This window comes from Epinephelus moara, chromosome 17 (genome assembly GCF_006386435.1).
Source record: "Epinephelus moara isolate mb chromosome 17, YSFRI_EMoa_1.0, whole genome shotgun sequence".
Taxonomy (NCBI): domain Eukaryota; kingdom Metazoa; phylum Chordata; class Actinopteri; order Perciformes; family Serranidae; genus Epinephelus; species Epinephelus moara.
The window spans coordinates 21,822,290-21,847,963 of NC_065522.1; the positions used below are offsets into that span (position 1 = coordinate 21,822,290).

The window sequence follows — 25,674 nt, forward strand, 5'->3', positions numbered from 1 at the left end:
TGTGTGAATGTTAGAGTGGGATCAGAGGGGTTAATCTGAGCAAGCATGTGTTCGTGTTCATGCGTGTACTGTAGATGTGACTGTGTGGCGTCGGAATAAAAAAAAGTGCTCCGCAACGTTATTTAATACATCAGTAATATTGTCTGTTTCAATGCATATGCCCCCCCACCCCCTCCGTGTGACTTGAAATTATGGCCCCCCCTTGTTCAGATGCGTTCCGCGGTCCATGACATCAACTGTCTGAATACGGAAATAATTTCACTGTAACTTCGTGTGACTGTTAGCGTTGATCTCTGTGAATTGGTCTGATTTTGCAATGAGGCTCATTTACATAGAAAGGGGGCATTTTGCACCAAATATATGCAGATTACTTGATTTAAATACATGCAAAGAGCACAGGAGCACCGAGAGGTGATCGACTTGGCAGCACAGTTAGAGATGCATTTCACCCTTTGCAGGTGCTTTGAGATTTCAAGGTTCCTTTTTGTCTTATTTGTGCAGGTTTAGCAGCTGCAAAAGCCTTCCAATCTTTTTGTGAATTCACCCGTCAGTTTCTGATATTCTGTCCTGTAGGAGCTTTATCCTGCCTCATTGTCCACCCCCTTTTCTCTGTCTCCTCTCATTTCAATTCCCCACATGTACACTGATTTCTGCTCTACTGTTGTACCTCAGTCCTGTCCTACACCTCCATCTCTTCCATTATCTGTCCACTGTCTGTGCTATTACATCTGTAATGTCACCAAATTATTTGGAGTGGCTGCTCCTTTTTTGAAGCTAATGGAGCTTCAAATAAATGATTACTTTCTTTTTCTTTCTCCAGGACCATGGAGGCCTTCCACCTTGGCTGTCCTGCCCTCCGTTCTCACCCTGCCCCAGGCCTGAAACCTAAACACACCAATGTGGCCTTCCTCAAGACCCACAAGACGGCCAGCACCACCATGCAGAACCTGCTTTTCCGCTTCGCGGAGCGCAACAACCTCACAGTGGCGTTGCCCGTGCAGGCCTGCAGCCACCAGTTCTGCTACCCACGCTCCTTCACCGCTCACTTTGTCCACCCACACACGCTGCCGCCAAACATCATCACCAGCCACATGCGCTTCAACAAGGCAGAGCTGCAGCGCCTGATGCCCAACGACACAATATATATCACAATCCTGAGAGAGCCGGGCTCCATGTTTGAATCCTTGTTCAGTTACTACAACCAGTACTGCCAGAGCTTCAAGAGGGTTCCCAACGGCTCCCTGGAGGCTTTCTTAGAAGAGCCCTGGCGCTATTACCGACCAGATGAGAAGGACTCCATGTACGCACGCAACACCTTGACCTTTGACTTGGGTGGAGACAAGGATCGCCCAGCAACAGATGTGGCGTATGCACGGGCGTTTCTGGCAGAGGTGGAGCGAGTTTTCTCCCTGGTGATGATTGCTGAGTACTTTGATGAGTCACTGGTTCTCCTTCGCCATCTCCTCTCTTGGGACCTGGATGACATTCTGTATGTTAAACTCAACATGCGGACGCCGAGCTCAAAGCGGAGCCTGACACCAGGACTTCCATCAAAGATCCGTGCCTGGAATTCCTTAGACGCACGTCTCTACGACCACTTCAACGCCTCCCTGTGGCGCCAGCTGTCAGCTCTGGGTCCTGCCTGTGTGGCAAGGGAAGTGCGACTCCTACGGCGAGCCCAGGAGAGGTTAATGAGAAGTTGCTTTGGTGGGCGGATGCCGCTTCTCCGATCAGCTGCGCAGATCAAAAACAAGGATCTCCGCCCCTGGCAGCCTAGCGGAAAAGTCGACATTGTTGGCTACGACCTTCCAGTAAATCTCAGCCGTGGGTTCTCGAGCCAGGCCCAGGAGCTCTGCCTCAAGCTCATCATGCCAGAGGTCCAGTACACACGGGTGCTCCTACGCTCTCAATCACTGCGCTACCGCCGAGGCTACCAGCTCCGGCCCCCACAGCAGTCACATCCCCTCCAGCAGCCCATACGCACAGTCCTGCCACGGCATCCTCAAGTGCAACGCAGCCAACTGCCTCCTGCGGCCTCAGGCCCTGCATCAGGGACAGGCTCCACCTCCACCTCAAAGCCTGCTGTAGGGACTCAAGGTCGAACCACAAAGTTGGGACCTAAATCCTTGCAGACCCAGGCCTCACAGACAGAAAAATAGACTGGAATATAATAGTGCCCAATAGACTGCATTGTCCTACCCATCCTGACCCTCGAGACAATGTTGCTTGATTGGTGGGGGCTGTTGGGAACACGGGTGTCCTTGGGAAAACGTCTGGGTTGCTCTTGAATCAGTGTCTCTTCTGCCCCTTACAGACTGAGTTTGGGATAAAAATAAACGAGGAACAAGTGAAAGAAAGGGGGCTAGACATATCTGGACTTGAACTTGAATCTCTCCCCTCTAGTCTGTGAAACAGTATCAGGGTTGGCAGACACAAGGGCGAGAGAAATCTACACAAGGACTCGGCTCAATTGCGCGCCTCTGCACGCCCGACAACAGCGGATGGGAGAGGGTTTTAGGTGAAAGTGGATCGTTGAAGCAAATCTGTTATGTGCGACCGGGACTCAATAGGGAAGTGGCGATATCGGGGGCCTATTGTGAGGCACAGAGTGGGCATTGTGTGTATCACACTGGTAGAGTATCATGTTACTTGCTTTCATTCTCTGTTTCTCAAGCTCTCTCTCGCTAACATATGCCACTTAAAGTCCTTGAGAGAGACATAATGACATAAAGGGATCAGCTGTCAGGTGTCCAAAGAGCCTCCTAAGAGGCCAGACAGACATTGAGATCACCTCCAACCATTAATACAACAGCACAATCAACAACTCTTCTTCTTCTTCTCTTACAAACTCTAGAGCCTAAAGCGACGGAGATAGGGGGCTAAAAAGCCAGATAGACGAAGAAAGAGAGACTTCATCCTAAAGACTGGATGCCATTAGCGCTATGACTCACACAGAGACTATCTACACACATCAAGCCTGTATCTCTTCAGCTTTCGACCTCTCTGCATCCTTCTCTCCATCCTCCATCCTCTCATCCCTGCTGCTACCCTCTGATTAGGCTCTTAATCTAAAGAGCAGCACCGACATCTTGTTTTCTTCACCTCTGATTGCAGTCTCCATCCTCGGACCAACAGTTGAGATCGCATCTTGCATCCTGGACACTTTGTAGGTTTCTAGACGTGGGGTTTTTGTTTCCAATCTCACTGCAATAAGATCTCCAGGCCTACGTTCCTATACAAAAGGCATGGATTTAATAACCTACCAGCAGCCCCACTCCGCGCACACCGGCACAAACGTGAAACACCTTCGCAGGACAAAGACTTGAGGCCCGTGGGTCGCAGTGTTTGAATATTTAATCGTCTCCTCTCACGGCCCTCCTATGGCTCGTGTTCTTGGGTTACACGGCCGTACATTTTCATTAAGAGTACAAGGACCGGGCGAAAGTGGCTCGTTCTGAAACTCGGAAATGCAGAAGGACAAAGCAAGAGCATCGATGAAGGATGCTTAAAGCCTCGTACGGCTGGTGGGCCGGCTGGTTTGGCTGTGATCTTAAAATGTCATCACTTATCTCAGCTGTGATCCATTTTTAATCCGTTCTGCTCATATTTAATGTGTCATTTATGTTCTTTTATTCCTCCAGTGATCAGCAGGACACTGCTAAGTGACTGGGGGGCGGAGGAAGGATGTCTGAGTGTATTCATGAGTGTGTGAGTGTGTGTGTGTGTGTGTGAGCCAGGAAGCAGCTCTATCTGCTTCATGTTGTATTTTTTTTCTCAAGGCCAGCCGAGTTGGCATGGCAACAAAGGAAATAATGTGTGTGAGATTTATTAAAACTATGTATTATTTATTATCGGGATTTAAAGAGTCCCATTACTGTATTTTTAACTGTTGTTTTTCATGAATCACTGGATAAGGAAACCTCATATGTTCGGCATACCGCTTCAGGCAGCTGAGGTGGAACAAGGCATGTGGCAATGATATAAAAAATTCATTCTATACATGTTTTACATAATGCAAAACTACAAAGACCACTTCTGAAAACCGCACATTAAAACAAGTGTAGTCACTTTAAAATTAATCTTTCATTCGGTGGTGCTTAAGTGCTCAACCACACAAAGCTTTTGTGGTTGGAGTCTGTCGCACTGTAGGTTACAATAATGAAAAACATACAAACCGCTGCTGCTCCAGCAGGAGTGGGAAGCGGAGCGGGCGGAAAACAGACCCGCGTAGAGGATAAACAGTTTTATGAAGTGGCTGTGAATATCTGAATTCAAAGTGTGCTTATCTGAACTTACCGGGGGAACCTCAGCTTTGAAAGCACGAGATGCACAGCAGTTTTTATTTATTTACAGGGTGTTTGAAATGTGTTCAGATATGTGTAATATTTCTTCAAGGTACATACACTGCAAGAACTCACTTTAGAGGATAAGGCTGGCATTTTTCTACACTTTTCTTCCTGTCAACAAATCCCACGAAAAAGGCCAAAACCAACAATGTGTCAGTCCGTCTGCCAGCTTCTCCACACTGTCTGTGGCACACGGCTTTAAGTGCATTGGTTCCTGCTGTAAAGCTTTAAAAACTGATCACAAATAAGTGGTTTAATCTTTGAAAAAGGCTCAGCAATTTTGTTAAACAGCTGGGCACTGTAGTTTTTAGCAAATGTTGCTCAAACAGGAGAAATAGTGCATTTATTTGGGACTATTTTCAGCTGCGGATGAATACACATTTAGAGGATTAATGAGTATTTCCAGCAGCAGAACTGTATAAAATACAGTGCCCCTGTTTGTCGTAACGATGGAACATGTCACCCAGTGCAACAGTGGGACACACTGATGTGTTTTTGACAGTTGTCTGACAACAATGGTGCGGTAGTACGATCAATCCATTGTTGGGTTTCGTCTTTTAATTTGATTTGTTGACAGTAGGAGGAATATAGAATATAACCAGACTTATCCATGCTGTATATTACGGTACACTATATTTTGATTAGCTTGATTAGCTGCTACATGTAAAGAAAGCATTCTGGCTTTGAATTAAACTCCTAAATTGCTTCAACCTGCTGTAAAATAATAAGAAAACACTAAATTTCTATGTTTGTCTGTCACTCATTAAAGGGCGGGTCCATTATTGTGTTCTTATATCATTCTGTAGCTTCTCAGTAGTGTTGCTTATGTCTTCAAATCCAAAAATTTAAAGTTTGAACCTCCACGTTTTAGCATCAAAATGCTATTTTTCCATGCCCTTCTAAAAACGTTTGCCCACGTGACCTGGCAAAGGTAGATTAGCAATATTCAGTGAGCCCTCTGGAAGCTAAGCAGCGTGTTGCTGTCGACGCCGTGTTAGTTTGGATCCGAAAGTCACACAATACCACAATGATCGAAGCAGCGGTACAGCAGCAACTTCCATGTTCTGCGAGGTAAAATTACAGGTTTTGTTAAAGGAGTCTGGTGGCTTTGAAGAGCATTATATTGTGGCGTAAGTTCCCCGTTAGAAAGGGCTGTCTGACAGCAAGGTAAAGTGGTGAAATTATTACACTGACTATGAATAAGTACCTCACACAACCCCTTTTAAATATACAAACTAACCCTTTTAGTTATATTTATTATTGTTATTATCAGCAATTGCCGCTCAAGCCTATGTCATTGCTTTTTGCTCACAGCTTAGTGGTCCATTTAATTTAAAAAATACCAGAAAAGAACACAGATGGACCCGCCCTTTAAACATTTAAGGAGACCAAAAGTGTTCAATATTAAATAGATGAACAGGACATTATAAGATAAACAATTATGTAAATAAATTTTGATAAATAAGCTTTTTTTGCAGGTCATTTTTATTTCATACTGCTTTTAAAATTAAATTAAATTGAATTAAAATTTATTTTAAATTAAAAAAAAAAATTATTATTTCCGAATTATTTTCTTTCTTTTTTTTTTTAACCACAGTCTGTTTTTGTCAAGCAAGGCAAAAGCAGTTATGTTGCTTGGGTCTGCATTAAACAAATGCACTTTGGAAAAGCTACAATTTGGGATAAAACTGACCAGAAATAAACCGAGGAAAATCAGCATCCAACAATGTATAATATTTCCAAATTTCATGGTTATATTACAGATTGTCTCATATATTCATTTAATTCTGCACACTTTTGGTCTCCTCAGAAATTGTGTTTTTAACCTTAAGGTGGAGTTCAGGTACTGTCAGTACATTACTGTGGTAAAATAAACTAAAAAGTATATTATGAAAATGGGTATTTGCAAACACTTTCCTCCCATGTCTGTGTCTGACAGGGAGCCAGCTGAAGAATATGTTTTTATTTCCTCTCAACTGTTCATTTATGATCCATTTCTTCACGGCTGTGTCTCTGTAAGTGCTGTTATGATTGTAGGAGTTGTTCGCCCGGGTGTTCTGCTTCTTGTGGGAGACTTTCAGTAATGGTCATGCTGTCGTGTCTGAAGTGTCGACTATTCTTCTTTGAAAATGCCAGAGGGGCTGTGAAACACTAAAATCTCATCATCTCCACATTAGCTGCCCCTTATTCAGTTTTACTTTTTTAGAGCGACATTGCAAAGCTGTTCTTTATTTTCGGTTTACTGAAACTTTTTTCTTGTGGAGTCTGATAAGCTTTTGGGTCTCTGCTGATGATGCAGGGAAGAAAAGAAAAACGTTCATTGACATCGGGTGAAAGTGATGATTTTTTGACCGTATTTTCCTCTGTCTTTGATCTGCTCATGATTTATTCCCATCCTCTGTTTATGGACTTATCTGTGAACTGTGAAGAACGAGATGGGGTTTTTTTCCCATTGTGGTGATGGAGTGGAAGAGCTTGGGTGGGTGACGGGGCTCTGAACAAATGCCCTACGACAATCAGAGCTAGGGGCCCCAAAGCTGTGTAACAATGGACGGTGAACGGGACGAATAAAGTCTGAATGATTTCAATTCATCTGCGAGTGGTCACTTTTTTGTCTCTGCTGTTTCTCTCTTCGATGCTGATTTATTCAGATATGCGCAGACTTGAATTATTCAGGATATTAGAGCAATGCACACACACACACACACACACACTTCATCAGCGGCGATACATAACACACAGAGACAGTTGCTCAATTAAGATTCTGATTCTAAATGGTTTCTATTTCCCCGAAGACCAAAACCAGACTTTTCAGCCGGCAATCAGTCGTTTGAAATTACCTCCATCCAGCACGCCCGCCTAAATGAATGAACAAATTGCTTCTCTAAGGGACAAAAAAACAAAACGCAACGTGCAGCGTGTTTGATATGAGTGTGAATGAGGCAATCATGACACTGTGTCTCCCTCTGTCTGTCTGTCGTTATGGCCTGCTGTTGCCATGGCGTTGTCTGCCTTGAGGTGGTCCTCCGGATGCTTCTGCACCTTTTTCTCCTCAAACCTTTGTTCCCTCACTTTCTGATGCTCATAATCTTTAATATAATCATAGTTCTGATCATAATAATAGTTACAGTGACTCATACAAACCAGTACATATTAACAAGGTGAAGCAATTTACTTTACGATCTTGGCTTTTAGATCCATTTCTTACATATCAGTGCTGCACTGCTACAAAGGTGTGGTCTTGAAATGATGACTTAGAGGTAAGAGACACATTTAAAGTGCTTATTCTGTGAAATACAGTGTTTGTTTATTTATTTATCTGAAAGGATTACTCTGTCCCAGTTGAGAAAGTACAGTTAATCTGATAAACTTCTGATTACTCACTGACATCCAATGATCCCCAGTTAATGCGACAGCACGTGCACTGTTCAGGAGTTCCAGTTTAGTCGCTTTCTCTGATTTATAAACGTCCTGCATGTGTGATACGATTCCCTGCGACAGTAAGGCATACAACTGGTCCCAAAATGTCAACCTAAGGATGTCCCTTTGACTCAAGTCATCCACGATGTTGACTGGTCCAGCATGCAGTTCTCACAAATTTGCAGCGCACCCAAATTTGTAAATATCCAACGAATTTCGAAAGGCTGCGATCACGTGACCAATGCGCTGGATAGGAATTTACTTTTCCCTGGAGTCGTGTGTTCAGATCCATGTGGACTTTGAGTCATTGTTAGGTACATGTTCACTATCATTTTTTTTCCCTAAACCTAACCTCCGTAACTTTTCGTTAATTACGTAACTGTACGTTAAGGACATAACGTCATTCATGGGGAGCAAATTCGTAGGATAACAATGTGTACGAACCGTTCTATGAGAATACGTTGCAACCATTTAGCATGTGCTGTAGCTACCTTCTTCAATTTAATTTCATCCACAAGTCTGTGGTGATTTGTACACCCCAAATCAGTGCTCTGCCAGCTTTGACGATGCTGTTGCCCACTGACATCAGTCTGATTAGCTGCACCTGTGTGCTCAGCTGGTATGTGGTAGCTAAAACTGGAAGTACATCAGGGATATTTTAATTCCGTTTGACACATAGGTGGCACAGTGCTGCAGCGGTTAGCACTGTTGCCTCACAGCAAGAGTGTTCCAGGTTCAGTTTGCATGTTCTCCCTGTGTCAGCGTGGGTTTCCTCCAGGTGCTCCAGCTTCCTCCCACAGTCCAAAGACATGCAGGTTAACTGGTGACTCTAAATTGTAGGTGTGAATGTGAGTGTGAATGGTTGTCTGTCTCTATGTGTCAGCCCTGTGGTAGTCTGGTGATCTGTCCAGGGTGCACCCCGCCTCTCACCCAGTGTCAGCTGGGAAAAAAACAGACTTGGTGTGCAAAGGCCTTTTGTCTGGTTTATAGTTTTTCTTAAGTCCCTTTCTTACTGCACAAAAACCTACTAACATCTTTTGTAATTAATGAGAAAGGTTACATTCAGCACTCACTCCCAGGACAAATTACTGTGCATTAGGGTATTTATTGGCTCCACCTTGGCTTCGATCAGCAGTGATGGAAGTACAACATCTGGGTGGATGTGCTAATTTTAGCCCCTTTTGCTGGCATGATGCAATGACAGGCCACCACCAAAAAACGTCAGTCTCCATCCAAGCAGCACTCAAACACCATTTTTACTTCAGTCAGCACTGAGTTTGAAAGAGAGACTGAATAAGTGACAGATATTCAATTCAATTAAATTCAATTCAATTCAATTCAAAACACTTTATTTGTCCCAGAGGGGCAATTAAAAGGCACATAGAGTAGCACAACAACACATACAACTGACAAGACAACATAGACAATTAAAAGGATACTAAATGATATGCATTAAAGTGCTGGAAGTGCTTAAGTCCATGAAAAATACTGTAAGTCAATATAAAGTGCATGGTGGATATCACCAGCCTCCATGCTGCTTTCTACTGGCACTAACCTGTTTACTGGTGCGTCTGTGATGTTGAACGTGGCACACCAGTAAGGTAATCAGAAAGGCATACTCATGTGCCGCAGAGGCATGTACACAGCTCTGGTCTACTGGCACAAACCCACATATACACACTAACTTTAGTGGAAAAGAGGGTTTTAGTGTTAATGTCACTGCTGACATCTGTGAAGCAGGAGAGGGAATGTTGGTTTCCCTTCTGCTTATATTCACTACTCAGGAAATACAGATATAATAAAGACAAGATGGAGTTCTGCGTATAGTTATTGCACCAAGCAGCGCCACAAAGTACCTGACAGGTGTTCAATATGCTTGTGAAACTCAAAAACTGTCAGCAAAACATTTCTAAATGAAAACGACCATATTTGCAAGTTGCTGACTTGCAAATTCCTTTTTGTTTAAACATTGTAGTTCTTTGCTGTTCTGATACAGCTGACTTGATGCTGCAGCATACAGAGATGTCTGAAAAGCACAGCGTCATTACCAGAATGACTGTTGGCATTACATGTTTCTGCAAACAGTTAGGCAGCACTATGAGGCGAACAGAACTCCAACACTGACCCAAAATAACCACATAAGACATCTTTAAAACACACAAATCCTTGGAAATCCCAGGCTGAGAGGCAGCAGGACCAGCAGACCCCACACCAGAGGCCTCTCTCCTCTGCTGCTGGCACAGAAGCCCTTAAACACCTTCTCCATGCCAGGTGTGATGCACCTCGTTAAGTAATGGAGCACACATGGGCAGATCTACAATGGAGGGACACACAAAAACCACTTGGTCATGGTTAGGAAAACATAATGTTCTGGCTTAAAATACTCGCTTTTTGTGGCACTATCCCAGCAGGATGTCTCAGTAGAGAACAACCACTATTTATGACGATATCCCCGGTGGAAAGGCAGCAGCTGTAAGAAGATGTGGATGGTACCAATGGAACCGTTCCATACCGTCCCCATTTTTGGTCCTCCCTCTGTTGGGGTACCTAGCACACAGATCTGGTACTAAAAGGTGGAGCTGTGAACACTGCAGTCTGATTGGTCAATAGAGGACGGTCACTCTGCTCAGGGCTGACCTGTGGCTGGTTTTGAGGCTCATGTAACCACTGTTCATGAAAGGATGTTTTGCTGCCTCTCACAGCAGCTGGAGTCGGAGAAACAGTACCTTTATTCAATGGGCCGACTGCCGGCGACTTTTAAGGTGGAACGTCAACTTGTAATGTTACTCAATGTATGAGCTGACGACATGAATCCATCAGCACACCTTAAAGTTGATAACTAAACCCTGATTAAATCCAAATTCGTACTAATGTGTAACACTAGTGATCACAATGTGGAGCTGTTTAATGGTGTGGACAGTTGCAAGTTGCTGCCCATCCTGCACTACATGAGTGTAGCATTAGAGCAAAGCAAACCCTCCCCACACAGAAAACACATAACAAGAACATCAGAGAGAATAATAGGGTGGGCAATAAAACGGCCACTCATTTGGGCTATCAGGCTACATGCACTCACAGGATCACATTTAACTCCCTAATAACGCACAAACAAACACACAGCTGTGTACTGTGCTCCATGCACTTAAACGCATTAAATCTCCTGTTAATGTATAAATAGGCTTTTACACATGCACATAAGGGCCTCTCAGACGCAAACAAAGAAAGTCCCTTGCGACGCAAAACCAAAATGAGACCTCAGAACACCAACAATGCAACAAACACACCACCACAAAGGATTTCATTGATTCCACAACCATGCATTTATATGTTGTGCACATGCTGTTCTGTGCGGCAATTTATAGGATTATTCATTTTGAAAGTGCACAAGAGGAACTCTGGGTAAATTGCCATAGCTTAGCTCAAGTGCTCTGCCTTGATTGCACTATGATTGGGCCTAAAATGTCAAGCACCTTTTCATCATGGAGGAGAAAGTGCATTTCCAGGCTTTATGTATTCCAGCTCTGTGACTCCCGTTGTCTGTAATCACAGGAAAAGAATCACGGCACTGGGGTTAAATATGTTTACACTTGAACACCACTTCCGATAGCCACAGAGTGAGTTTGGCCTTTGGAGCCACTAAATAGAATTTAATCAAAGTTTTTAAGAAAGGAAACTTTCACAAAGAATGTTGATGTTGCCTCTGGACATTAGATGACTTACTGTCAATGACGTCACACATTACATGACCATGTTTCTATCTTGGCGTTGACCAGATCAGTATATAAAACAAACAGATCTGTGGACTTGAGACTTGGACTTGACTGCTCTAAAAGCTGGCTTATTTGAGACTCAAACATCTAGAGACTAGATCTGAGTCTCTTCCAAAGACCTGAAGGACTTTCATTAGGCTTTGCACCTGAAGACTATCGATTTGACTTGGACCTGCCGCCAGTGACTTGAGTTAAGATTTGGTGATGGACATGTCTCGTGTTATTTGAGACTGACATCAAACATACGGAGCTGTATACCTAAGACTTGGTTTTGAGGGTCCTATTTAAATGATCTATAGCACATGGCATGGCACACGTGTATTTATGGCGTGTCCAACCACATTGCTAGGTAAACAGTGCATAATCTGGGTGCAAAGTAAGGCACAAGGGCCAAACGGGTTGTATTTAGTCCATTTATTAATTGTGTGTTTAGGGTGTAACTTGAATTCAACCAATCAGACTGTCATCTCCCAAACTGACTCAATGTGTAGTCGGACGACAGCTCTGCAGCTCTGCTCTCGGTTATGTTCACATTATAGAGAATGTAATTAATTTCCTCATTAATGATGCATTATTTCACCCATTCGCAATCCATCCACGAACAAGCAGAGCGCACACATGTTGCAAATCTGTCTATGTAGGCTCATCTCACTAATTGAATAATATGCCCTTTGAATAGCAGGAAAATACCGCATTAGTGATGTTAGATCAGGTTTTTGTTCAATGCAGCCTCAAAACAGCAATACACCAACAATGCGCCTGACCACAGCTCATTATAAGATCTGTATGTCTATGGGCGCACAGGTGGCACACATTTGTTACTTATACAAGTGGTCACTGGCTGTGAAAATGACAACTGTGTTGGTATGAAACTAGCAATGACAGCTGCACTGCACTGTGTGGGTGTAAGATACTGTAGGAGGACCTGAAGACTTGACCTTCTAAAGGCCTGAAATACTTGCATCTTGACTTTGCTTATGAAGAGACCTGACTTAAGGCTCTCATAGACCTGAGATGGACTCGTCTCAAGTGACTCGTCAAACAGGCAGAGCTGTAGACTTGTGACATGGCCTTGAGTCTAATTAAATAACAGAGAGCAGGCCTTGATGACTTGAATATCCACTAAAAATTTAATTTCCTTTGAGACTTGAGAACAAGAACACTCATTCTGAAATCTGAACAACTTGAATCTAGACTTTACTCATGAGGACTAAATGATTTAATTTGGACCTGTCCTTAATATAATAACTTGTGTGGATAAACTTGAAATTGACTTATAGAACTTTTGTAACTTTGAGACTTGAGTGCAAGAATATTAAAGTTTCGGTAACACTTTACTTGAAGGTATCTACATAAGGGTGACATGACACTGTCATGAACTTGTCATAAGTATTATGTACATGTCATTAACGTTTATGACTGCTGTCATTAAGTGTCATTCGGTTTTTTGTTATGACAACTTGACAATAATTAAAGTGACATTGCTAGAAGTTGTCTTTATCATGACAAGTTGGCATTAAAGTTGTTTGGGATGTCCTTATAATGACAACTTGACATTAACCAGGATGACATTACCAGAAGATGTCTTTGTCATCATTTGGTTCAAACCCTGCTGGGGTCAATGTCAGCAAAGGCATGCCGTCGCAAGAGGTTCCCACCGCTGAATCAAACAGGATCAGATTCCTCAAGGAAGCTTCAGGATAAGAGAGTAAGTCTGGAAGTCCTCAACGCGGGCGCATCTCAAGCCCCTTGTAGCCGGGAGGTTCCAGACATAAAAGCGGCTTCACAGGAAGTAAAGCCAGCCACAACACAAACAAAACAGGAAGCAGATTAATCATGAATGAATAACATGGAACAAGGAACACAAACAGAGAACTCCATAACAAAATCCAAGGGATAACAGAATAGAAACAAAAACCCAGGATCATTACGATCATTTGGCCTCAACTCTAATTAAATCACAAAGAGCAGGCCTTGAGGACTTGAATCTTTGATTTCCTTTGAGACTTGAGAACAAGAACATTGAAATCTCATTATTAAACTTGAACAGTTTTAATCCTGACTTTAGATAAAGTTGAGATGGACTTGTCAAGAATTTATAAAATGTTGAGATTTGAGTGCAAAAACATTCAAGAGATTAAAGACTTGCATCTTGACTTTCCTCACCAGCGATGGCAGGTCACTTCTGGGTATCATGTCAGACAGTTTACAGAAATGAAAACCTGAATACAGAGTTTAAATTTGATTTTTTTTAAAAAGACATTCATCCATCATATGAAATACTTCCCTGCTAGTCAATCTCTAACATTCAGTGGATCAATCTCATCAGCTGAAATCAAATCAAACCTGCCGCTGATCCGTTATTAAGTGTCAAATTCTCTTCATAAAGTCATGTGTCTTTACATAATCTTTTAATTCCTACCTGCTACCAGCCCCTCTTAGTATGCTCTGCTTTAACAGTTCAGCAGCAGGAGGATGCAGGCAGCAGCTCTACAGCTATTTCGTCAGGCTGTGTTGGCGACGGATGTTGCAGGCTAAATGTGGTCCAGCTTTGTGAGTCACAGGGAGCAAGGAGGCACAGCAGCACCGAGGTCTCAGTGTATTTTTGCCTTTTGTGAGTCAGAGCGTGTTGGAACAATGCAGAAGCGCAGGAGGCTGGCTGGGTGGGCTGTTAGAGCAGCTTATCCCTGATAATGTGCGCTCATCCCCATCTCTGAATAACTGCTCTGCTGGGCTCAGAGGTGTCACTGACATCGAATCTACCATTTGTTCGTGTTTTTTTTCCCTCTTATCTACAGAGGCGGAATTTATAGTTTAACATGTGTTTCTCTGAGGCAGAAATTATATAATTGAGTGAGTTGGAACTCGACTAGTGCAGCCGAAGAACCACAGTATCTCTAGGCTGAAGTAAAGTTACAAGAGGAAAAGGCAAGAGGAAGTAGTTGGACTTTACGTTAGCTAATAAATGCTAATCATTAAGGTTAACTGACTGTCCAAGTTCAGTCGAGTCACTCTAATTAGTAGCTGCTCAGGTTCCAGTCAGTCTCTAGATTTAGCTTATTGCACTTGTCTCCTTGAAAGATTTATGTGAAGATCTGAGAGTGCAATTAGATGAAACACTGTAGTTTCTCCATAAAACATATCCTCACCATAACCTGTAATTGTCTCAGACCTCCTTTACACCTTGCATTAAAATGCATTGCCTGTGATCGGATTGTAATTCATCCTGGTGGACCTTGCTGTTGCCTTCTAAGGATTCCTGACAGGCTCTGGCATATAAATCAAATCAAACTATAGACCTGTGAAGATTTTATTGAAATATTTGTTTGATTTTGACAATGCAGACAATATCGTGATGTGTACTCAGGATGTTTTCACAGCTGCCTTGTTTGGTTCGGTTCAATCGAACTCAAATTTGTTTGCCACTTAAGTGTGGTTTGTTTGGGCAGGTGTGAACACAGCAATCACACTCAGGTGTGCACCAAAACAACCGGGCCTTCTTGAAGAGGTGGTCTCGGTCTGGTTACAAATGAACTCTGGTGCGTTTCACTTCTGGTGAGAACATGTTCCAACCTTGATCCGAACCAACTGCAGTCACATGACACATTGTTTGGGTTAAACATGAGCATGTTACAGTCCTGGAGGATTATTAATGTGCACCTCCCCCTGTACTGCCTTAATATGCACATTCAGCACATCCAATGCATCAAAACATTGTTTTCTAGTTGGAGCCGCGCCTCGTTTTCAAACTGTATGGTTTGACTAAAATGAACAATGACAGCAATATAGTCCACGATGAGCAGCGCTAAAATCAACCTGCGTAGTTGTCCCTCCATTGTGACATTAGAAAGTGTCACATTTATCTTGCAAGTGTACTCTTCTTCAACGTTTTGTTTACTTCCTGAATTTTTCCCGCATGGAAATTCTGACCCATACATGACTTGAACGCAATATCACTCACTGCCGTTACAACTAGGAGTTCATAATGCCGAAAAGTTGTTGCGTTGTTCACTGCACAGCAAACAATTGAAAAAAACAACAGAATTGCGATTTTCTTTGCTCCCAGATTGAGTGAAGAATGGGGAAAGAAGAAATCTGTGGCTCACAGCTCAAACGGCAGGGTAAAGACGGAAAGCTGTGGGATCCAGCCAGACACTACACCTATGTCTGTGGCAGGCACTTCATCACAGGTTAGTTGGCTAATGTTATCTAGCTAGCTAAAGTCAGTTGATCTCAACAATAACATGAGATATTCAAAGCCAAGAAGTTAATTCTAATGAATGTTAAGTAATCAATCAACAGGACATGAATTGAATGAATCAATTGACAGGACAGTGAACATAAACCAAGGAATAGCCCTTGCAGCAAAATGGTTAGCTATAGTAACGTAGCTAGCTAAAAGTTAGCCTCAACTGAGACTCGATGAATGTTGTTTTTATGACTTATACAGTAATGGACATTTCCATTATAATAATAATTGTCATAATCATGACATGAACAGTCATGGAGTCTCAGTTGAGGCTAGCTAACTTAGTAGCTAACTGCTAGCTTTCTCGTCGTACCGAAGGCGATCAGGACCTCTTAAACTCTCTCCATAGCATGTAGCCTGACTGGCCATTTCATCCGAAGGGGAAAGACTCAACTGATTTGTTTATATTTACACTTTATGTGTGTGAAGAGCTCTGATTTTGAATTTGCCGCCAGTCAAAGTCCCATGTTTCTATCACCTATGACATCACCGGCGCGCGGCCCGTTGTAGTCTGTACATCTAGTCATGTATCAAGAGCAGCTTTCTCACACAAGGCATTTGGTCTAGTCCGCTTGTAAATGCTGCCGTGAGAACATGAACCAACTCTAGGCAATTATGCAGCTTTGTACTAAAATGTGTCCCTGATTCAGACCAAAGCAAGACAACTCTAGGTCTGAAAGCAGCCTAAATAATTGTATTTAAAAGGTGTAAGAGGAGATTGCTTTAATTTTGCTCAACCATACTTTTACTTGTTTAAGTCTATGTCAGAGAGACTGGGTGTGGACTCCAGCATTACTGAGGCAGAACAGGTGAAATACAAGCAACGTTCACTTGGTCAAAAACCCATAAAACAACAGCAGCAAGCATGCAGATCAGGCAATGAGGTCTAAAACAGAATAATAAAGTAAGCAAAAGTCCACAAAGGCAGACAGGATAAAGGATAAGAGGGCAAAAACGATCCAACTAAGATCTCACAAACACTCTAGCGAGGAACACCAGCTGGAGACCTGATGAGGGAATTGGGAGCAGGTGTGCAGGTGGGTGTGACACTCAGGTGATGGTGAAAGGCAGGGACTGATTGAGACAGGCTGCAGCTGGGATTGTGACTACAGTCATGGGGTGATATAGCTTTGACTGCTGGGGCCTTTCCAAAACTGGACCCTAGGGTGTAAACACAGCAGCAAGCTTTGGGACACAATTCCCTCTCTGTAGAGGAGGAAGGAGCTGTCGTTATATTTGGTCACCATGGAGAAAATTGAAATTACTCCCATTTTATGTTCTTTATATGTATGTGTATCATTTTTTTATTTGATTCAGGCTGCTGTTAACCAAAATTTTTGTAGCGCATGTTATCCTTTTATCAATAAATGAATCAATAAATAAGTAAACAAATTAATAAATAATACATAAAGGGGAATAAAACATATCCCTAAGATTCATTTCATGTCTTTTACTTTTGTAAACATCTCATTTTTCCCTCACTACCCTGTTCCACTTCTCACTAGTTGGTTTGGGATGGTACTTACACTTGGTGTGAATGCAGAAAAGCAGGGTGTAGAGGGTGGTTTGGGGAAAGGTCCTTCTTGTCTCTGTGATTGTGGCCGTGCTTTGGTTGTTAAGATTGTGTCTGTGACACTTTAGTTTATAATATTGTAACGTTATCTACAAGCAGAGGTCGTATGTGTGCAGTGAATCATGGCTGTGCTGGCGGAGCGCTGCACTGAGGTGACTCCCAGGAGGCTTACCAATGCATTCTTGGCTAACGTTTAAAGGAGCATCAAAGAGCAGTCACAGCACAGCTCCTGTAGCCACATCCACAGCATCATAAATTTAGATAAGCAATAACCATATCCACACTCTTGTCCTTTTGAAAGGAGTAATGAGCAATAAATACACAATGTAAAGTGTCGCATCATCTCTTCTCCGCTCTATATCTGCAGAGCTTTCCTCTAAACTGGCAGTATGTTAGAAATGGACCAACACTTACTGTTCCTGTGTGTCAGGGGGAATGCAAAACTTTCTATCATGACCCTTCGGGAGCTCCTTAGATATGGACCACATTGGTAAATGGGCTACATTTATTCAGCGCTTCTCTAGTTTTAGCAGCCATTTAAAGGGCCGTACACTGCAGGCACCATATACCCTGTTCACTGCCGACTGGAGCTGGAGCTGATTAATACCCATGACTACTGCAGAGTCATTTGACCCAGGAGTGGATGCCAATTGTAACCTTTCCCATGACATACCAAAGCCAGGTGTTGGTGGGTATTAGTGTTTTTTTGTGTGAATAAGTCATTTTGTCCAACACATTCTCACTCCGATCTCGTCACATATAGACGTGTCCAGATACAGCACGCAATGCATGCCCTGGGTGCGTTGGTTGTTGACGTTCTGCTACACCGTGTCAAGTTCTGCCTGTTACAAGCATTGTCCTCTTTTAAAATACACTTCCGTTTTCTCAGGAAATTTAACGTCTACATACAGTCTCTTTCAAAATAAAAGCACGACCTCAGTACAACAACGTGGATTGACATTTTTTTTCCTCCAACAACTAACACGCGCTGTTGGATTTAGGCAACAAAAACATGTGGTTAAGTTTCCGAAAAAAGAACAGGGTTTGGGTTTATAATCTTACGGGATGCGAACACTGCTCTCTCGGGTGAAAGTTTGTTGGACCCATCCACCCTTCCACCACCTTAACTTTCGTTCTAGTCCCACCATGTTTCCCCCTGACAGGGGTTAAGTATAACGGCAACCAGCCGTGTATTATGCCGACGCTTTTCTTCGTCAGTGTCTGAAGCCGCAAGTCACTGCCCAAGTGCCGGATTTCAACAAATTTGGAGTGAGATCAGGTTACTTTGTCATATTTAAAATTCCGCCAGAAAGATAATTTCCCTATTGTGCCCTCATACTCCACTACCCCTTCTCCACCAAAATTAGCATGTGTTTACATTTTTTTAACATGGAAAACCCCACAAAGATAGGTGACAGACTCCTTTCCCATTGCCGGTAGACAGCTGATGAATACGCCTGTCTGTGTTACGTTCAACGTCACAGACAGGTCGGAAAACAGGTTAGTAAACAGTAGAAAGCAGCACAGAGGCCTGTGAAAACTGAACGATAGTTGCTACTATTCTGAGAGAAAAGAATATCTATTTACATGTGCACAGAGAGAAATGTGAAAGTTGATGAGACCCCATCGTGATGCCATATATTCCAGGAGGGTGGTACAGACATAGTAGATCAGGGATCCCCCCCTGTGGAGACTAGATGCTGGTGGTGATGAGATGAGATGAAGAGGGAGCTGAGGATCTGGATGTGAAGAGGAGTGGGCTTTTGATGAGCTCGTCCTGGGCTCTGGATAAGGTGACTGGAGGTGAATAGGATGGAGGAAGGCATGACGATTCCACTTAAAATGAGAGCTGACAGGAGCAGAGAGGGGAACAGATTTAAAGTTTGGCAGTAGTGACATGAGTGGCTGAAGGAGATCATGGCAAAGTTTGACTGGCCCATAGTCAGCTGATTGGTGGAAGTGGTGGGAGTGGGACAGACAGAATTGTGAATGGATGTAGCATAAAGAAAATCTTCCTGATTGAACTTATGCTGAGCTTTATATCTCTTACTTATTCAGCCTCTCTTTCAAACTCCGTGCAGAGCTATTTGGATCGATGTTTGAGCATTCTTGGGTGGAAGCGGATGGTATGGTTTGACGGTGCGTCATTGCATTTCACCAGTTAATGGGCTAACATTAACACGTTCACCCAGGTGTTGTGTTTCCATCAATGCCGATTGGAGCCGAGCTGATAAACACCTGTGATTACTGCAGAGTCATTTGACCCGGGTGTGAATGCTGATGGTGACTTTCCTATTACATTAAGCAGCCAGGCGTTACCGGGTGTTAGCTGTTTTTTTGGGCAGCTGAAAAGGGGGCTCTTGTCTCTTACAGCATGTGATGCAGCCTTACACAGAGAGAGATGTGGATCTGGAATTAGAGGAAAGCCTGACTCTGACCCTGTGTGTTGAGTGCACTTCTGTCAGCTCTGATCACCCACAGCAGACGGCCGGGACTGTGATCAAGTTCTAGCCGCAGGGACAGAAGGATGGATGGCCATCAGCCATTTTTTGTTGTTGTTTCTGTTCACACGAGCCAGTGAGGGGATGGAGGTTAGGTCTCATTTCTGTGACCGACTTAATTAGTCCCCATTGCTTTCTCTCGTGTGTGCGTGCGTGTTTGGGATGTGGAGGCGTGCCTGAGGGAGGAAGAGATGAGCGAAATGGGCTCTGCATAAACATGAAATAAACAAATACTTCAGCGTGAGCACACACTCGCAGAGGCGTCGCAGGGAAACACAGCTTCTCGCATACGCTTTGACTCACAAAGTGACACGCACGGACATGCAGATTCACAAACGCCTTAATTAAACAACTTCAGAGGGGGGTCTGTGGGATGTATGCTAATGGAAAGGCCAGCAGTGTGAGAAGGCTGGAAACAACACAGAGGCAGCCTGAGAGGAGTGAGGAGGAGGGGAGTGGGCTTATAAAACATAACATGGAGCTGTTGTCGGGGTTTTGGCCTTTATTTTAATTGTTCTGCAAAAGCTTTGGGGAAAAAATTGACCCTGCTCCAAAAGGTGACACTAAAGTCAACTTTAAAGTTCTTTAAGGCAACTTTCAACCTGCATGATACGGCTCGACTCAACTCGACTCGCTTTTTGCTACCAGGTACTTTCTTCAATTTCGTCTCCTCTTCAGATAGTAGCCCTTCAATGTAGGCGGGATTCACAGCTGATGATGAAACTGCCGCTCTCGCTGTGTCCTTTCAGCAGTGACCGGACAGAGGAGCATGTTTGTAATTTGACCCTGGGGTGGTTTTCCAGGCTGACACTTTTTAAAATATGGATTGTGTGAAAAAAACTGCAGTAGCTTTTGAGTGTAGTTTGGTTATTTAAAGGGATACTTTGCTGATTTCAACCAGCTTTGTATCATAACACTGAGGATAGCATGTGGTGAAACTTCCCTCCATCTTACCAGCACCCAAATCTCCCTGCTCATCTCTCGCTGGCTCTGAGGCTGTTGCTCAAACAACAGATTGGACTTCTGCATTTCATATGCCCGCCACCACAGACACAGAGAGTGTAGAAGCGGATCAAGAGAGATGCTCTGCCTTTCTCTTTCTGTTAAATTCAGAGAAAGCTCAGATCAAAAACTGAAGCTATTTGAATATGTTGGTGAAGATTCTTAGTCATCCAGGTCATTGTAATCTTAAGTGCTATGTCGTAGGCAGCTGGAGTTGCTTGAGTTGAGTCAGAGCTGAAGAAGCCTCTTGGATGAGAGGTGAAACATCTTCAACAAACTAAAGCAAGTCCAGCTGCCTACAATATAGCACTTAAGATTGCTGATCAAATATAAACCAAGATGTTACTGCATTGTAGGGCTGCCGCCAACTAAGAATACCCCTGGATGACCAATAGTTGTCATTTAGGGCCATTAAACGATATTAATATAATTATTTAATCATATATTTTGGGTGGGGCAACACAATGGTCTTAACTGAAGGTGTGAGAAAGAATAGTATCAGTAACATTGTTAACACTGTGCTACATTACAGAGAAATACAAAACCGTACTAATGAACCTTCATTAATATAGGCCTATATTTTATCTACAAGTGCACGTCACACACTGAGCGAGCCGCCTGTTAATGACGCTGTGGGCTAATGGACATGTAGCTACTTCCATGTTTCAGATGATACGTCATGTTTGTAGTCGACCAATGAAGATGAGTTTACATATCACCTTGGGTTCGTCCTTCACCTTCTCAAAATGATCCCACACTTTGGATTTCCTGCCCGACATGTTATTAACTAGCCTGTAGAATAACCGCAGGTACCAGCCCTGGAAATTAGGGGCCGTACACATGCTGCGTCTTTAACCACCTGGAAACGTAAGGTTGGGTGCTGCGTCTGAGGTTGCTAAGCAACCTTAACAAGCATCATATAGTCTATTTACCTGAAATCCTGAGTGCAGAGCTGATCTTCTTCCAGGCGCTGTTTATAAGTGTGTAGACCTATCGTCTGTGGGACAGATGTAAAGCTCTGGGTAGCCCTGCACTAACATGATCAACTTTTCAATCAATCAATCGATCAATTTTCCGCCTTTTAGGGTAGTCATATTGGCGGAACCCTTTTAGTTTAAACAAAACCGAGGCGGCCTGCCTGAAATGATACTAAAATAGGTTTTACGGAAAACAACAAGTTTCCCCATTATATGTCCTAAAATGTCGAAATATTCCTCTAAAAAGATCAACAACCACGACACAAGCAGTGATGCAAACAACACTGCTGCACCAGAGGGCTCTCTGGCCACCAACCATCTGATGCATTCAAGTTTGTGAAATGTGACGGAAGGCAGCGAGCAGCGTTGCATCAAAGCTTTACAAGTTGAAAAGGGTTAAAAACGATGAAAATGAAGGAGATTGATGATTATGGATGATGAGCTGCGGGGGGAAAGATCAGAAAGGAGAGGAAACACATTAAAAAATCATGTGCTATCAAGTCAGCTGTGTGTTGTGTGCTGCTGCTGATTGCTGATCACACACCCCCACTGTGAACACACACTTAATCATACTACAGCACACTCACCCCCCCTTTATAACCATATAGAACGGGGTGTACACACACTTTGATGCAGCCGTTGTATTCACACAGTAGTATTGCAGAAACACACGGGCACACACTGGCAACAGCACACATTAAAAAAACCCACAGCCCTTCGTCTCCATCAGCCTGCAGCAGCTCCGGTGGCTGAATCGACCGCAGACCCAACGCCTCCACCTACGGCCCCGTTGTTTACTAAGACTCCCATGACCGCGGTTCAAAGCACGCCTCATACTTCCCTCTGCAGTGCACCACTCTCTGACCCCGTGCCCACACAGGAGCTGTGATCTAAAATAAAACAAACAAACGCTTTGTTCTCTGCAGAGTGAAGCCCCGCTCGATATCGGAGCGAGAAAGAGGGAGAGGAGTGGAAACCTCCCAGGGAACTGTGTGTTTCTTTTGGAGACAAGTTGGACTAACGTGTCGGTGTATGTGTGTATGTGTGTGTGTATGTGTGTGTGTGTCAGAAACTTGAAGCATGTGTAGCGAATATGTGTTTGCACGCTGATAAAGTTGAATCTATACAGTGGCTTGAAAGCAGTAATGTGTGTGAAGACATACACATACCATACATGCCTGCACTGCATGTGTTCAATGTGTCTTTCTGTCTGTGGTGATTCTCATGTGTGTATGGATGCGTGTATGTGCGTCTGAGTTCATCTGGTGAGCTGCCAGGTTTATGCCTTTATCACTGGCTGCTTGTGGAAACACCTCCATTAACATTTATTAGCTCCAAAACATCAAGCAAGACCACGGCTGTGAAACTGTGAGTGTGTAGGTGTGCAGAGCTACAAAGAGCATAAGAAATGCTGCAGACAGAAAAAGGGAAAAGGAAATTTCTTTTCTTTTTATTCATCAAAAGCACGAGCAGGAGGACGCCTTAATTCCATAGCGTTAGCGGCATCATTTATATTCCTGTTGGTTAACCGCGTTAGATGTAATTCAATGTAAAATTGAACAGATTTAAGTCTAATTACGGAGCTGCTGGCTCCTCTGCGGACTGAGACAGCTCACACTCGGGGTGGAGAAAGCCCCGAAAATGCTCCTGTTTGATGTAGTCTTTGAAATGCTGTTGTGTTTTTCCACCTGGCAGAAACAGTCTGAAGTCAGCCTGACAACGATGAACTTTAATTTGGCAATCTCACAAATAAACTCAGATGTCTGTGTTTGTCTGTCGCAGTTCTTCCCTTAAATTGGACCCATTTTATGTGTTAATTAATGGTCTGTTTAAACTAAAGCACGGCTGAATGAGATTCACGGTGAGATCCAGTAATGAGTCGAGCAACCACAGCAGAAATATCCATATTTCCAAAGGCTTCCTGCTGTGTCTTAAAATGTCTCCCTTCCCAGCAACTTACTTTCCAAACAACATCTGCAGATGTGTGTTTTCTCGTGATGTCAGCAGGTGACATTGATTGTTGCATAACAGAGGCTCAGCTTTTAGCTCAGAGACAGCCTCGGGGCAGAGTGTTACATTTTTGAGGTTTAAAGTGCCTACAAAGCCATCAGCCACCCACGCAGGTGTTTCCACTCATCTTGCTTAATTAGACCTCGTCTGTAGTCGCGAGCCCGCCGCGGCTGATTGACTTCTTTGCTCTCCTGTTAGCTCCGTTACACCTGGCAGGAGTGAGACTAATTATACCTTCATCTCTCTTAATTAATGCGGTCAGTCCGCTGTTTGATTTCTTGCATGGATCCGTCAAGATTAAAGTTTCTGAAATTTTCTTTTTTTCTAAGTAAAGAAATATAAACTATGGTGACAGTGATTGTGCAGAGTTTTCAGTTAAGTTTGTTGGTCGGCCACCATTTTAGTCCAGATTTAAACACCTCAACAACTATTAATTTGTTTATTTGGTTGTACATTTTGTACATATGTCCAATATCTTCTACCACCAGCAAGTGCTTCCTATCATGCTGACACACTAAATTAAGATGGTGAACATGGTAAACATTATACCTGCTTTACGTTAGCATGCTGGCATTGTCATTGTGAGCATGTTGGCACGCTGAAGGGCAGGGATTTACATAGAAAGGTATACAGGCTGTTTGGCAGGCAGTTGGGTGTTAAGGCAGGCAGGTATTCAGGCAAGCATGTAGGCAGGCATTTAGACAGTTGTGCAAGCAGGCATTAAGGCAGACAGGTATTTAGGCAGGCAGACATGCAGGCGGACATTTAGGTAAGCAGACATTCAGCCATGTAGGCAGTTAGGCAAGTATTTTTGCAGGTACTTATGCAAGCAGACAGGCATTTAGGCAGTTAGGCAGGTTTTTCAGCAGAAATTTAGGCACTCAGACAGGCAGGCATTTAGGCAGCCTGACATTTAGGCAATTAGGCAGTCTGGCAGGCATTTAGGCAGGCAGGTATTACGGCAACTATTTAGGCAGGCAGACGGGCATTTAGGCTGGCTGACATTTAGCCATTTAAGCAGTTAAACAGGTATTTGGCCAGATATTTAGGCAGCCGTGCAGGCATTTATGCAGACAGGCATTTAGGCAGATAGGCAGGTATTTGGGCAGACGTTTAGGCACACAGGCAGGCAGGCATGTAGGCAGGCAGGTATTTGAGCAGGCATTGAGGCATCCTGACATTTAGGCAATTAGGCAGGCAGGCATTTAGGCAAGCAGGTATTTGAGCAGGCATTGAGGCATCCTGACATTTAGGCAATTAGGCAAGCAGGCATTTAGGCATGCAGGTGTTTACGCAGGCAAACATTTAGGCAGTTTGGCAGGTATTTAGGCAGGTGGGTATTTGGGCAGACATTTAGGCAGTCAGGTGGGCAGGCATTTATGCAGGCAGGTATTTAGGCAGATATTTAGGCAGTCAGGCATTTAGCCATTTAGGCAGTTAGGCAGGTATTTGGGCAGATATTTAGGCAGTCAGGCAGGCATTTATAGAGTGCCGAAGTCACGCCCCTTCTGGTAGAGCTCATGGGACCTTAGATTGGAAAAAATATGAATGGCAGTGAATGAGGAGAGCAATANGCTATGACGTCACATACGCGACCGCCTCCTGTGTAGTTTTTCTAATTATAAATAAATTCTAAAGTTTTTTTCAAAAGCTTATATCTCAACAGTTTTACCACAAAGTATGACTTTCTTGACCTTAAAATTTATGTTTTAAATTCATTAAGGACATATTTAGATTTCATGTCACAACTCAAACGGGACCAAAAGATAATATTTCTCTCCTCATTCACTGTCATTCATATTTTTTCCGATCTAAGGTCCCATGAG

General features: G+C 43.4%; 1 protein-coding gene across 1 annotated transcript in view; it reads left to right on the forward strand.

Moving 5' to 3' along the window:
• gal3st3 (galactose-3-O-sulfotransferase 3) overlaps nt 1-6,920 on the forward strand; it is a 54,333-nt gene extending 47,413 nt beyond the window's left edge. The window contains exon 3 of the mRNA XM_050066845.1: nt 821-6,920. Within this exon, the coding sequence (XP_049922802.1) occupies nt 821-2,159 (1,339 nt within the window). The 3' untranslated portion in view covers nt 2,160-6,920. The remainder of the gene's footprint in view (nt 1-820) is intronic.
• Nucleotides 6,921-25,674: the final 18,754 nt, after the last annotated feature.